At 51.9% G+C, this 10,743-nt stretch overlaps 1 protein-coding gene across 1 annotated transcript; it reads left to right on the top strand.

Annotated features, from left to right (window-relative positions):
• Positions 1-262: 262 nt before the first annotated feature.
• Positions 263-10,478, top strand: LOC307156139 (doublesex- and mab-3-related transcription factor A1). Its single transcript, XM_079867360.1, has 2 exons — positions 263-661; positions 8,064-10,478. The coding sequence occupies exons 1-2, from the start codon at positions 313-315 to the stop codon at positions 8,591-8,593; spliced, it is 879 nt and encodes a 292-aa protein (XP_079723486.1). The 5' UTR covers positions 263-312; the 3' UTR covers positions 8,594-10,478.
• The last annotated feature ends 265 nt before the right edge of the window (positions 10,479-10,743 follow it).

Genomic DNA, 10,743 nt, shown 5'->3' with positions numbered 1-10,743 from the left:
ACTCACTAAGATGAACATAATAAGCTGTGTGTGTGTGAGAGAGAGAGAGAGAGAGAGTGTTTAAGTGTAAGAGAGGGAGTGTGTCTGTGAGTGTGTGTGTGTGTGTGTGTGAGAGAGAGAGAGAGAGAGAGAGAGAGAGAGAGAGAGAGAGAGAGAGTGTAAGTGTAAGAGAGGTAGTGTGTGTGTGTGTGTGTGTGAGGGGCGTGTCAGGTGTCGTGTTTCTCTTTTGTCACCTGCAGCATTAAATCTTTGGCTCATTCACCATCAGCAGCACACACACTCACACTCACACACACACGCGCGCGCGCAGTGATGGACTCCAGCAGCGCGCGCTTCTCGCTCCTCGCGCCGCACGCGCCGCTCCTCCTCCGGCAGGGCGACAGGAGTTTCCCGCGCAGCCCGAAGTGCGCGCGCTGCCGGAATCACGGGGTGGTCTCGGCTCTCAAGGGACACAAACGCTTCTGCCGCTGGCGCGACTGCGCGTGCGTCAAATGCGCGTTAATCGCGGAGAGGCAGCGCGTCATGGCGGCTCAGGTGGCGCTGCGGAGGCAGCAGGCGCAAGAGGAGCTGCAGGTGATCTACCCCGCCGCAGGAGCGACGCAGGGCGGCGCGAGCGTCTCCAGAGCAGCGCTGAGCGCGTTCGACGCCTTCAGGCCAGACGGTAGATCATGACTTTGACTGTTTTAATAGTGTTTTGGTTTAAACGTGAACCGAATCAGTCTTTCTCAGTAGATTCATGTTGAGTTTGAAAGTTCAGTTGGATATGTTGCTCTTTATTATGTATAGTTAATTTTTCAACACTGATGTGGCAACTTAAATATGAATATATTAATAATAATATTGTCAATATAAGAAACATACATATGATATACCTACAAATAATTATACAATATTCAGTAACACTTTAGAATACTGTTACTTTATTAATGAATAACTATACAGGAACAAATGAATAACACACTATTAGCTTTATAGTAACTACTATTAACTAACAAGAAACTGATTAACAAATTGGTTAGTAATATCAGTCGAATGTGGTAGTTCACTATTAGCTAATCAGTATTGTTTTTGTCATACCTCCCAGAGAACTACTACAGGTTCATAATTAACATGAATAATGCATCATTTATAATAAAAGGTAACGGTAACCCACTAGTAATGACTCAAGTGTTACTATGTTCTTCTAAAGGAACTACTAATTATGTGGATCAGTATTCAGAATCTTACACAAACCTCAAAAGCTTACAATGACTTCAGTCAGTATTAGGTAGTTATGTTTTTCACTTTAGATACTGATCCAAATAATTAGTAGTTCCTTTAGTAGAATGTAGTAACTTGAGTCATTACTGGGTTACCATTACCATATATTATAGATTTTGCATTGTTCCTGTTAATTATGAACCTGTAGATAGTAGTTCTCTGGGAGGTATGACAAAAAATAGTAGTAACTGATTAGCTAATAGTGAACTACCACATTCGACTGAGCGATATTGCTTACTAATTCGTTAATCAGAGTTCCCTTTCGTAACGTTTACCCGTATTACGTCGCTAGACGCTTATGGGGGAAACTCTTTTTCTCTGAATATTGAAGCCTTTAATTCAGAAACGCAGTGCCGTAATAGAGCGGCGATCGGAGCGTGCTCATTGGCTGCTCAGCGGAACTGCGGGAACCTATGGCAGAGCAGCGTGTCTGCGCGAACCAATCATGTTTGAGTTAAAGGCTTCAATATTCAGAGAAAAAGAGTTTCCCCCATAAGCGTCTAGCGAAGCAATACTCGTTCCCGATATCTCAGGGAAGTCGTTCTGTTGTTAGTTAAAAGTAGTTACTAGGATGTTATTAGTACGTTACTCATTTGTTCCTGTGTAGTTAATTAATGAAGGAACAGTATACTAAAGTGTTACCCAAAAACTGCTGTAATAATAGTTCAGAAAGCAGATTGTCGGCTTCGATCTGATCGCGTATGAAACAGGGAGTGTGTGAGCACGGATGAAACGGGGAGTGTGTGAACGCAGAGAACGGATGAAACGGGGAGTGTGTGAACGCAGAGAACGGATGAAACGGGGAGTGTGTGAACGCAGAGAACGGATGAAACGGGGAGTGTGTGAGCGCAGAGAACGGATGAAACGGGGAGTGTGTGAGCGCAGAGAACGGATGAAACGGGGAGTGTGTGAGCACGGAGAACGGATGAAACGGGGAGTGTGTGAGCGCGGAGAACGGATGAAACGGGGAGTGTGTGAGCGCGGAGAACGGATGAAACGGGGAGTGTGTGAGCGCGGAGAACGGATGAAACGGGGAGTGTGTGAGCGCGGAGAACGGATGAAGCGGGGAGTGTGTGAGCGCGGAGAACGGATGAAACGGGGAGTGTGTGAGCGCGGAGAACGGATGAAACGGAGTGTGTGAGCGCGGAGAACGGATGAAACGGGGAGTGTGTGAGCGCGGAGAGCGGATGAAACGGGGAGTGTGTGAGCGCGGAGAACGGATGAAACGGGGAGTGTGTGAGCGCGGAGAACGGATGAAACGGGGAGTGTGTGAGCGCGGAGAACGGATGAAACGGGGAGTGTGTGAGCGCGGAGAACGGATGAAACGGGGAGTGTGTGAACGCGGAGAACGGATGAAACGGGGAGTGTGTGAGCGCGGAGAACGGATGAAACGGGGAGTGTGTGAGCGCGGAGAACGGATGAAACGGGGAGTGTGTGAGCGCGGAGAACGGATGAAACGGGGAGTGTGTGAGCGCGGAGAACGGATGAAACGGGGAGTGTGTGAGCGCGGAGAACGGATGAAACGGAGTGTGTGAACGCAGAGAGCGGATGAAACGGGGAGTGTGTGAGCACGGATGAAACGGGGAGTGTGTGAGCGCGGAGAACGGATGAAACGGGGAGTGTGTGAGCGCGGAGAACGGATGAAACGGGGAGTGTGTGAGCGCAGAGAGCGGATGAAACGGGGAGTGTGTGAGCACGGATGAAACGGGGAGTGTGTGAACGCAGAGAACGGATGAAACGGGGAGTGTGTGAACGCAGAGAACGGATGAAACGGGGAGTGTGTGAACGCAGAGAACGGATGAAACGGGGAGTGTGTGAGCGCAGAGAACGGATGAAACGGGGAGTGTGTGAGCGCAGAGAACGGATGAAACGGGGAGTGTGTGAGCACGGAGAACGGATGAAACGGGGAGTGTGTGAGCGCGGAGAACGGATGAAACGGGGAGTGTGTGAGCGCGGAGAACGGATGAAACGGGGAGTGTGTGAGCGCGGAGAACGGATGAAGCGGGGAGTGTGTGAGCGCGGAGAACGGATGAAGCGGGGAGTGTGTGAGCGCGGAGAACGGATGAAACGGGGAGTGTGTGAGCGCGGAGAACGGATGAAACGGAGTGTGTGAGCGCGGAGAACGGATGAAACGGGGAGTGTGTGAGCGCGGAGAGCGGATGAAACGGGGAGTGTGTGAGCGCGGAGAACGGATGAAACGGGGAGTGTGTGAGCGCGGAGAACGGATGAAACGGGGAGTGTGTGAGCGCGGAGAACGGATGAAACGGGGAGTGTGTGAGCGCGGAGAACGGATGAAACGGGGAGTGTGTGAACGCGGAGAACGGATGAAACGGGGAGTGTGTGAGCGCGGAGAACGGATGAAACGGGGAGTGTGTGAGCGCGGAGAACGGATGAAACGGGGAGTGTGTGAGCGCGGAGAACGGATGAAACGGGGAGTGTGTGAGCGCGGAGAACGGATGAAACGGGGAGTGTGTGAGCGCGGAGAACGGATGAAACGGAGTGTGTGAACGCGGAGAACGGATGAAACGGGGAGTGTGTGAGCGCGGAGAACGGATGAAACGGGGAGTGTGTGAGCGCGGAGAACGGATGAAACGGGGAGTGTGTGAGCGCGGAGAACGGATGAAACGGGGAGTGTGTGAGCGCGGAGAACGGATGAAACGGGGAGTGTGTGAGCGCGGAGAACGGATGAAACGGGGAGTGTGTGAGCGCGGAGAACGGATGAAACGGGGAGTGTGTGAGCGCGGAGAACGGATGAAACGGGGAGTGTGTGAGCGCGGAGAACGGATGAAACGGGGAGTGAGTGAGCGCGGAGAACGGATGAAACGGGGAGTGTGTGAGCGCGGAGAACGGATGAAACGGGGAGTGTGTGAGCGCGGAGAACGGATGAAACGGGGAGTGTGTGAGCGCGGAGAACGGATGAAACGGGGAGTGTGTGAACGCGGAGAACGGATGAAACGGGGAGTGTGTGAGCGCGGAGAACGGATGAAACGGGGAGTGTGTGAGCGCGGAGAACGGATGAAACGGGGACTGTGTGAGCGCGGAGAACGGATGAAACGGGGAGTGTGTGAGCGCGGAGAACGGATGAAACGGGGAGTGTGTGAGCGCGGAGAACGGATGAAACGGGGAGTGTGTGAGCGCGGAGAACGGATGAAACGGGGAGTGTGTGAACGCGGAGAACGGATGAAACGGGGAGTGTGTGAGCGCGGAGAACGGATGAAACGGGGAGTGTGTGAGCGCGGAGAACGGATGAAACGGGGAGTGTGTGAGCGCGGAGAACGGATGAAACGGGGAGTGTGTGAGCGCGGAGAACGGATGAAACGGGGAGTGTGTGAGCGCAGAGAACGGATGAAACGGGGAGTGTGTGAGCGCGGAGAACGGATGAAACGGGGAGTGTGTGAACGCGGAGAACGGATGAAACGGGGAGTGTGTGAACGCGGAGAACGGATGAAACGGGGAGTGTGTGAAACGGGGAGTGTGTGAACGCAGAGAACGGATGAAACGGGGAGTGTGTGAGCGCGGATAACGGATGAAACGGGGAGTGTGTGAACGCAGAGAACGGATGAAACGGGGAGTGTGTGAGCGCAGAGAACGGATGAAACGGGGAGTGTGTGAGCGCGGAGAACGGATGAAACGGGGAGTGTGTGAACGCGGAGAACGGATGAAACGGGGAGTGTGTGAGCGCGGAGAACGGATGAAACGGGGAGTGTGTGAGCGCGGAGAGCGGATGAAACGGGGAGTGTGTGAGCGCGGAGAACGGATGAAACGGAGTGTGTGAACGCGGAGAACTGATGAAACGGGGAGTGTGTGAGCACAGAGAACGGATGAAACGGGGAGTGTGTGAACGCAGAGAACGGATGAAACGGGGAGTGTGTGAGCGCGGAGAACGGATGAAACGGGGAGTGTGTGAGCGCGGAGAACGGATGAAACGGGGAGTGTGTGAGCGCGGAGAACGGATGAAACGGGGAGTGTGTGAACGCGGAGAACGGATGAAACGGGGAGTGTGTGAACGCGGAGAACGTATGAAACGGGGAGTGTGTGAAACGGGGAGTGTGTGAACGCAGAGAACGGATGAAACGGGGAGTGTGTGAGCGCGGATAACGGATGAAACGGGGAGTGTGTGAACGCAGAGAACGGATGAAACGGGGAGTGTGTGAGCGCGGAGAACGGATGAAACGGGGAGTGTGTGAGCGCGGAGAACGGATGAAACGGGGAGTGTGTGAGCGCGGAGAACGGATGAAACGGAGTGTGTGAACGCGGAGAACGGATGAAACGGAGTGTGTGAGCGCGGAGAACGGATGAAACGGGGAGTGTGTGAGCGCGGAGAACGGATGAAGCGGGGAGTGTGTGAGCGCAGAGAACGGATGAAACGGAGTGTGTGAGCGCGGAGAACGGATGAAACGGAGTGTGTGAACGCGGAGAACGGATGAAACGGAGTGTGTGAACGCGGAGAACGGATGAAACGAGGAGTGTGTGAGCGCGGAGAACGGATGAAACGGGGAGTGTGTGAGCGCGGAGAACGGATGAAACGGGGAGTGTGTGAACGCGGAGAACGGATGAAACGGGGAGTGTGTGAGCACGGAGAGCGGATGAAACGGAGTGTGTGAACGCGGAGAACGGATGAAACGGAGTGTGTGAACGCGGAGAACGGATGAAACGAGGAGTGTGTGAGCGCGGAGAACGGATGAAACGGGGAGTGTGTGAGCGCGGAGAACGGATGAAACGGGGAGTGTGTGAGCGCAGAGAACGGATGAAACGGAGTGTGTGAACGCGGAGAACGGATGAAACGGGGAGTGTGTGAACGCGGAGAACGGATGAAACGGGGAGTGTGTGAGCGCGGAGAACGGATGAAACGGGGAGTGTGTGAACGCGGAGAACGGATGAAACGGGGAGTGTGTGAGCACGGAGAGCGGATGAAACGGAGTGTGTGAACGCGGAGAACGGATGAAACGAGGAGTGTGTGAGCGCGGAGAACGGATGAAACGAGGAGTGTGTGAGCGCGGAGAACGGATGAAACGGGGAGTGTGTGAACGCGGAGAACGGATGAAACGGGGAGTGTGTGAGCACGGAGAGCGGATGAAACGGAGTGTGTGAACGCGGAGAACGGATGAAACGGGGAGTGTGTGAACGCGGAGAACGGATGAAACGAGGAGTGTGTGAGCGCGGAGAACGGATGAAACGGGGAGTGTGTGAACGCGGAGAACGGATGAAACGGGGAGTGTGTGAGCGCGGAGAACGGATGAAACGGGGAGTGTGTGAACGCGGAGAACGGATGAAACGGGGAGTGTGTGAGCACGGAGAGCGGATGAAACGGAGTGTGTGAACGCGGAGAACGGATGAAACGGAGTGTGTGAACGCGGAGAACGGATGAAACGAGGAGTGTGTGAGCGCGGAGAACGGATGAAACGGGGAGTGTGTGAACGCGGAGAACGGATGAAACGGGGAGTGTGTGAGCACGGAGAGCGGATGAAACGGAGTGTGTGAACGCGGAGAACGGATGAAACGGAGTGTGTGAACGCGGAGAACGGATGAAACGAGGAGTGTGTGAGCGCGGAGAACGGATGAAACGGGGAGTGTGTGAGCGCGGAGAACGAATGAAACGGAGTGTGTGAACGCGGAGAACGGATGAAACGGGGAGTGTGAAATGGGGAGTGTGGAGAACGGATGAGAACGGATGAAACGGGGAGTGTGTGAGCGCGGAGAACGGATGAAACGGGGAGTGTGTGAGCGCGGAGAACGGATGAAACGGAGTGTGTGAGCGCGGAGAACGGATGAAACGGGGAGTGTGTGAGCGCGGAGAACGGATGAAACGGAGTGTGTGAGCGCGGAGAACGGATGAAACGGGGAGTGTGTGAGCGCGGAGAACGGATGAAACGGAGTGTGTGAGCGCGGAGAACGGATGAAACGGGGAGTGTGTGAGCGCGGAGAACGGATGAAACGGGGAGTGTGTGAGCGCGGAGAACGGATGAAACGGGGAGTGTGTGAGCGCGGAGAACGGATGAAACGGGGAGTGTGTGAGCGCGGAGAACGGATGAAACCGGGAGTGTGTGAGCGCGGAGAACGGATGAAACGGGGAGTGTGTGAGCGCGGAGAACGGATGAAACGGGGAGTGTGTGAGCGCGGAGAACGGATGAAACGGGGAGTGTGTGAGCGCGGAGAACGGATGAAACCGGGAGTGTGTGAGCGCAGAGAACGGATGAAACGGGGAGTGTGTGAGCGCAGAGAACGGATGAAACGGGGAGTGTGTGAGCGCAGAGAACGGATGAAACGGGGAGTGTGTGAGCGCGGAGAACGGATGAAACGGGGAGTGTGTGAGCGCAGAGAGTGTGTGAGCGCAGAGAACGGATGAAACGGGGAGTGTGTGAGCGCGGAGAACGGATGAAACGGGGAGTGTGTGAGCGCAGAGAACGGATGAAACGGGGAGTGTGTGAGCGCGGAGAACGGATGAAACGGGGAGTGTGTGAGCGCGGAGAACGGATGAAACGGGGAGTGTGTGAGCGCGGAGAACGGATGAAACGGGGAGTGTGTGAGCGCGGAGAACGGATGAAACGGGGAGTGTGTGAACGCGGAGAACGGATGAAACGGGGAGTGTGTGAGCACGGAGAACGGATGAAACGGGGAGTGTGTGAGCGCAGAGAACGGATGAAACGGGGAGTGTGTGAACGCGGAGAACGGATGAAACGGGGAGTGTGTGAGCACGGAGAACGGATGAAACGGGGAGTGTGTGAGCGCGGAGAACGGCTTTTCTACAGTGCTTGAACTCGGGTTCTGTCGTCAGCCGTTCTGACACTGCTTTATTCCTGCAGAGAAGAGCCTCCAGAAGCGCAGCATGTTGAGTGGGCTGGTGGATCCGGCGTTCTTCTCCTCAGAAAAGAGCGACCCGTCTCCTGGCCCGGATCTGGAGTCGGAGAAACAGTGGGAAGCTCCCGGCCGAAACCCCACTGCCGTCCTGATGAAGATCTTCCCTCAGCTGGAGCGGGACGCCCTGGACTCGGCGCTGGAGGCCGGATCGGGAGACGTGGTGAAGGCCATCGAGCTGCTGCTCGGCTCCCGGGAGGGTCAGAGGTCAAGCGGAGCCAGTTCGGCCTTCTCTCCCCTCCACTCCTCCTCCTCTCCCTCCTTCCGAGACGGGATGTTGGGGTTTAACCCTGGGTTTGCCATCGGCCCGCTGAGACTCTATCCCACAGCGAACTTCCTCCCGCCGCTCCTGACGTCCGGGTTCGTCCCGATGACCCTGCGGCCGCCGGCGGACTATCGGCTCCTGCGGGACCTTCCGTATCCCAGAGACTCCTTCAACCCCGCGGTGTTTCACTCCGGCCTCGACCGGGACAAATAACCGGACCACAGTCTCCTGCTTTCCCAGTAAACCAGAGTATGGATCATGAATCCAGATGTTGACCCTTGTGTGACCTTATGGACAGTTTTGTCTCTTTCAGTTTTGTTTTCTTTTGATCATTTTGCCTGTGTTAATGCCAATGCAATTCATTGTGGCACTGGTGTGTATTTTTATTGGAATATTACAATTTTACCCCCATCTCCTTTAATAAATCTATTTTGCACTAGTAACACAAAATATTTCCACTCATGACCTTTTGGACAAAAATGTCCCCATTGAAACCCATTAAAACTACTATTTTTTAATCCCAGGGCCATTTAACTATAAAATGATGTAATCTTTGTTAATAGGCTTTCAATCTGTTGGAAAGGCTTCAAAATTTACATTTCTTACCAGATGTGCCATTTTCTCAGGTTTGGCCTATAATGCAAATACTCGCTTTATTCCTGTTTTCTGCGTATTATAGAGCCAATTGGATAAAAAAAATGCAGCTATAATTGTGTGCGTGTGTGTATTGGTATGGTTGTCAGGGTTTGGTTTGTATGTGTGTAATAATAATAAAAAAAAAAAAATGTGTGCCTGTAATATTAGAGAGAGAAAAACTCTTCTGCAAATCCCAAATCCAGCCATGTGTCCCAGTGGAGCTTTACTGACATCTAATGGGGAAATGCCTCCACACAGTTTTATCCAGGTGTGTTTTATATATTTTTTTATATATTGAAAATGTTGTATTTTTATGCATATTTGAATGTCACATTTTGTTAATAAATCTTAAATACAACTTTATTTCATTGACTATAGAAGAAAAAGCTTGATCAATCCCGTTTTCCCGGTTCACAGCTGAGAAACAGATGACTATAAATCAATAAACAAAACCTTCAGCTTGAACATGCAGGTGAATATAGAGAATATATAACTCAATGGAAATACAGTTTAAGTGTTAGAAACTTCTGTTATCATTTACCTCATGTATGAGTTTCTTCTGTTTAGCACAAAAGAAGATTTTGAACAAAACAGTTTAATGAACTTCTTTGACTTCTACAGTTTTTTCTTTCCTACTCTGGAAGTCAATGAGGTTCATCAAACTGTTTGGTTACTGTCATTCTTCAAAATATCTTCTTTTGTGCTAAACATACATGATGTAAATGATGACAGAAGTTTAATTTTTGGGTGAATATCCCTTTAACACTTCGCATCTCAAATAGAGTCTGTAGAAATCATAGACAGTAAAAGAAATGGACACAGCGACCCCATTGGATTCAACGGAGAAAAGTCAACTAGAAGCTCTCACTTCCTGATGGCTGAGTGACTGCGCAGACTCACACTGAGCTCGACGACGTAGATGTGACGTGAGCAGCCCGTCTGTCTTCTAGTAGTCTCAGCCTCAGACGTCACGCCCACGGAACGTTGGCTAAACGTCTGATGCATATGGTACACTTAACTGGAAACACTTCAGGAATGTCGAAGTCGTCATCTGATTGGTTGAATTTTATCGGATTTCCGGGGGGCGCGAGTGTCGCGTTTATTTTCGGTCCGCCGTGAAACAAAGCGCAGACGTGTAATTGCGTTTCCTACTGATTTACTCGGTGTTTTGATCAGATGTGGTAATGCAGACGCCATTGTTGTTATACGTGCACGAACAGATCAATGACTTTGTAGCTGAGGGGCTAAGGACTGTAAGGTGCTAGCTGTTGCTAATGAGGTGAAGCTGGTCCGGGTGTGCCGGTAAGAACACCAAAGTCGGAGAAGGAATCCAGTTCAACAGATTTATTTATACAAGCAGGTGAAGAGGAGAAGCCAGATCCTAATGGGCTTTGCTTTATGTCCTTAGAAGTGTCAGCATATGAATGTGTGGTCTGTAACAAACAAATAAAAGATATGCTCTAACAAACAATGCTTCTTTCTTATCACAATCACACTCATAACAACATAAATGGCATTAAAATTACTGGCTTCCCCAAAAACATCAACACAATGTTGCCGTTGAATACAGCAGAACATGAAACATAATACACAGCTTACATGTATAATAATTATACATAATTACACCGTACTGAATGGAAACTCAAATACTTCTATACTTCACATAGCAGGGATGTAGTGGAGGCTAAACGCACGTAAACGCCGTTTACGCACCTCCCAAAATTTGG

The sequence above is a fragment of the Squalius cephalus genome (assembly GCF_949319135.1).
Source record: "Squalius cephalus genome assembly, chromosome: 3".
Lineage (NCBI taxonomy): Eukaryota > Metazoa > Chordata > Actinopteri > Cypriniformes > Leuciscidae > Squalius > Squalius cephalus.
This window is presented reverse-complemented; position numbering and strand designations above follow the sequence as displayed.

What these genes read in the sequence shown, in the direction of transcription:
- LOC307156139 (XM_079867360.1), top strand. Translation starts at nt 313, where the DNA reads ATGGACTCCAGCAGCGCGCGCTTCTCGCTCCTCGCGCCGCACGCGCCG. An exon ending in CGACGCCTTCAGGCCAGACG is followed by an intron (nt 662 to 8,063) that starts GTAGATCATGAC and finishes TTATTCCTGCAG; the next exon opens with AGAAGAGCCTCCAGAAGCGC.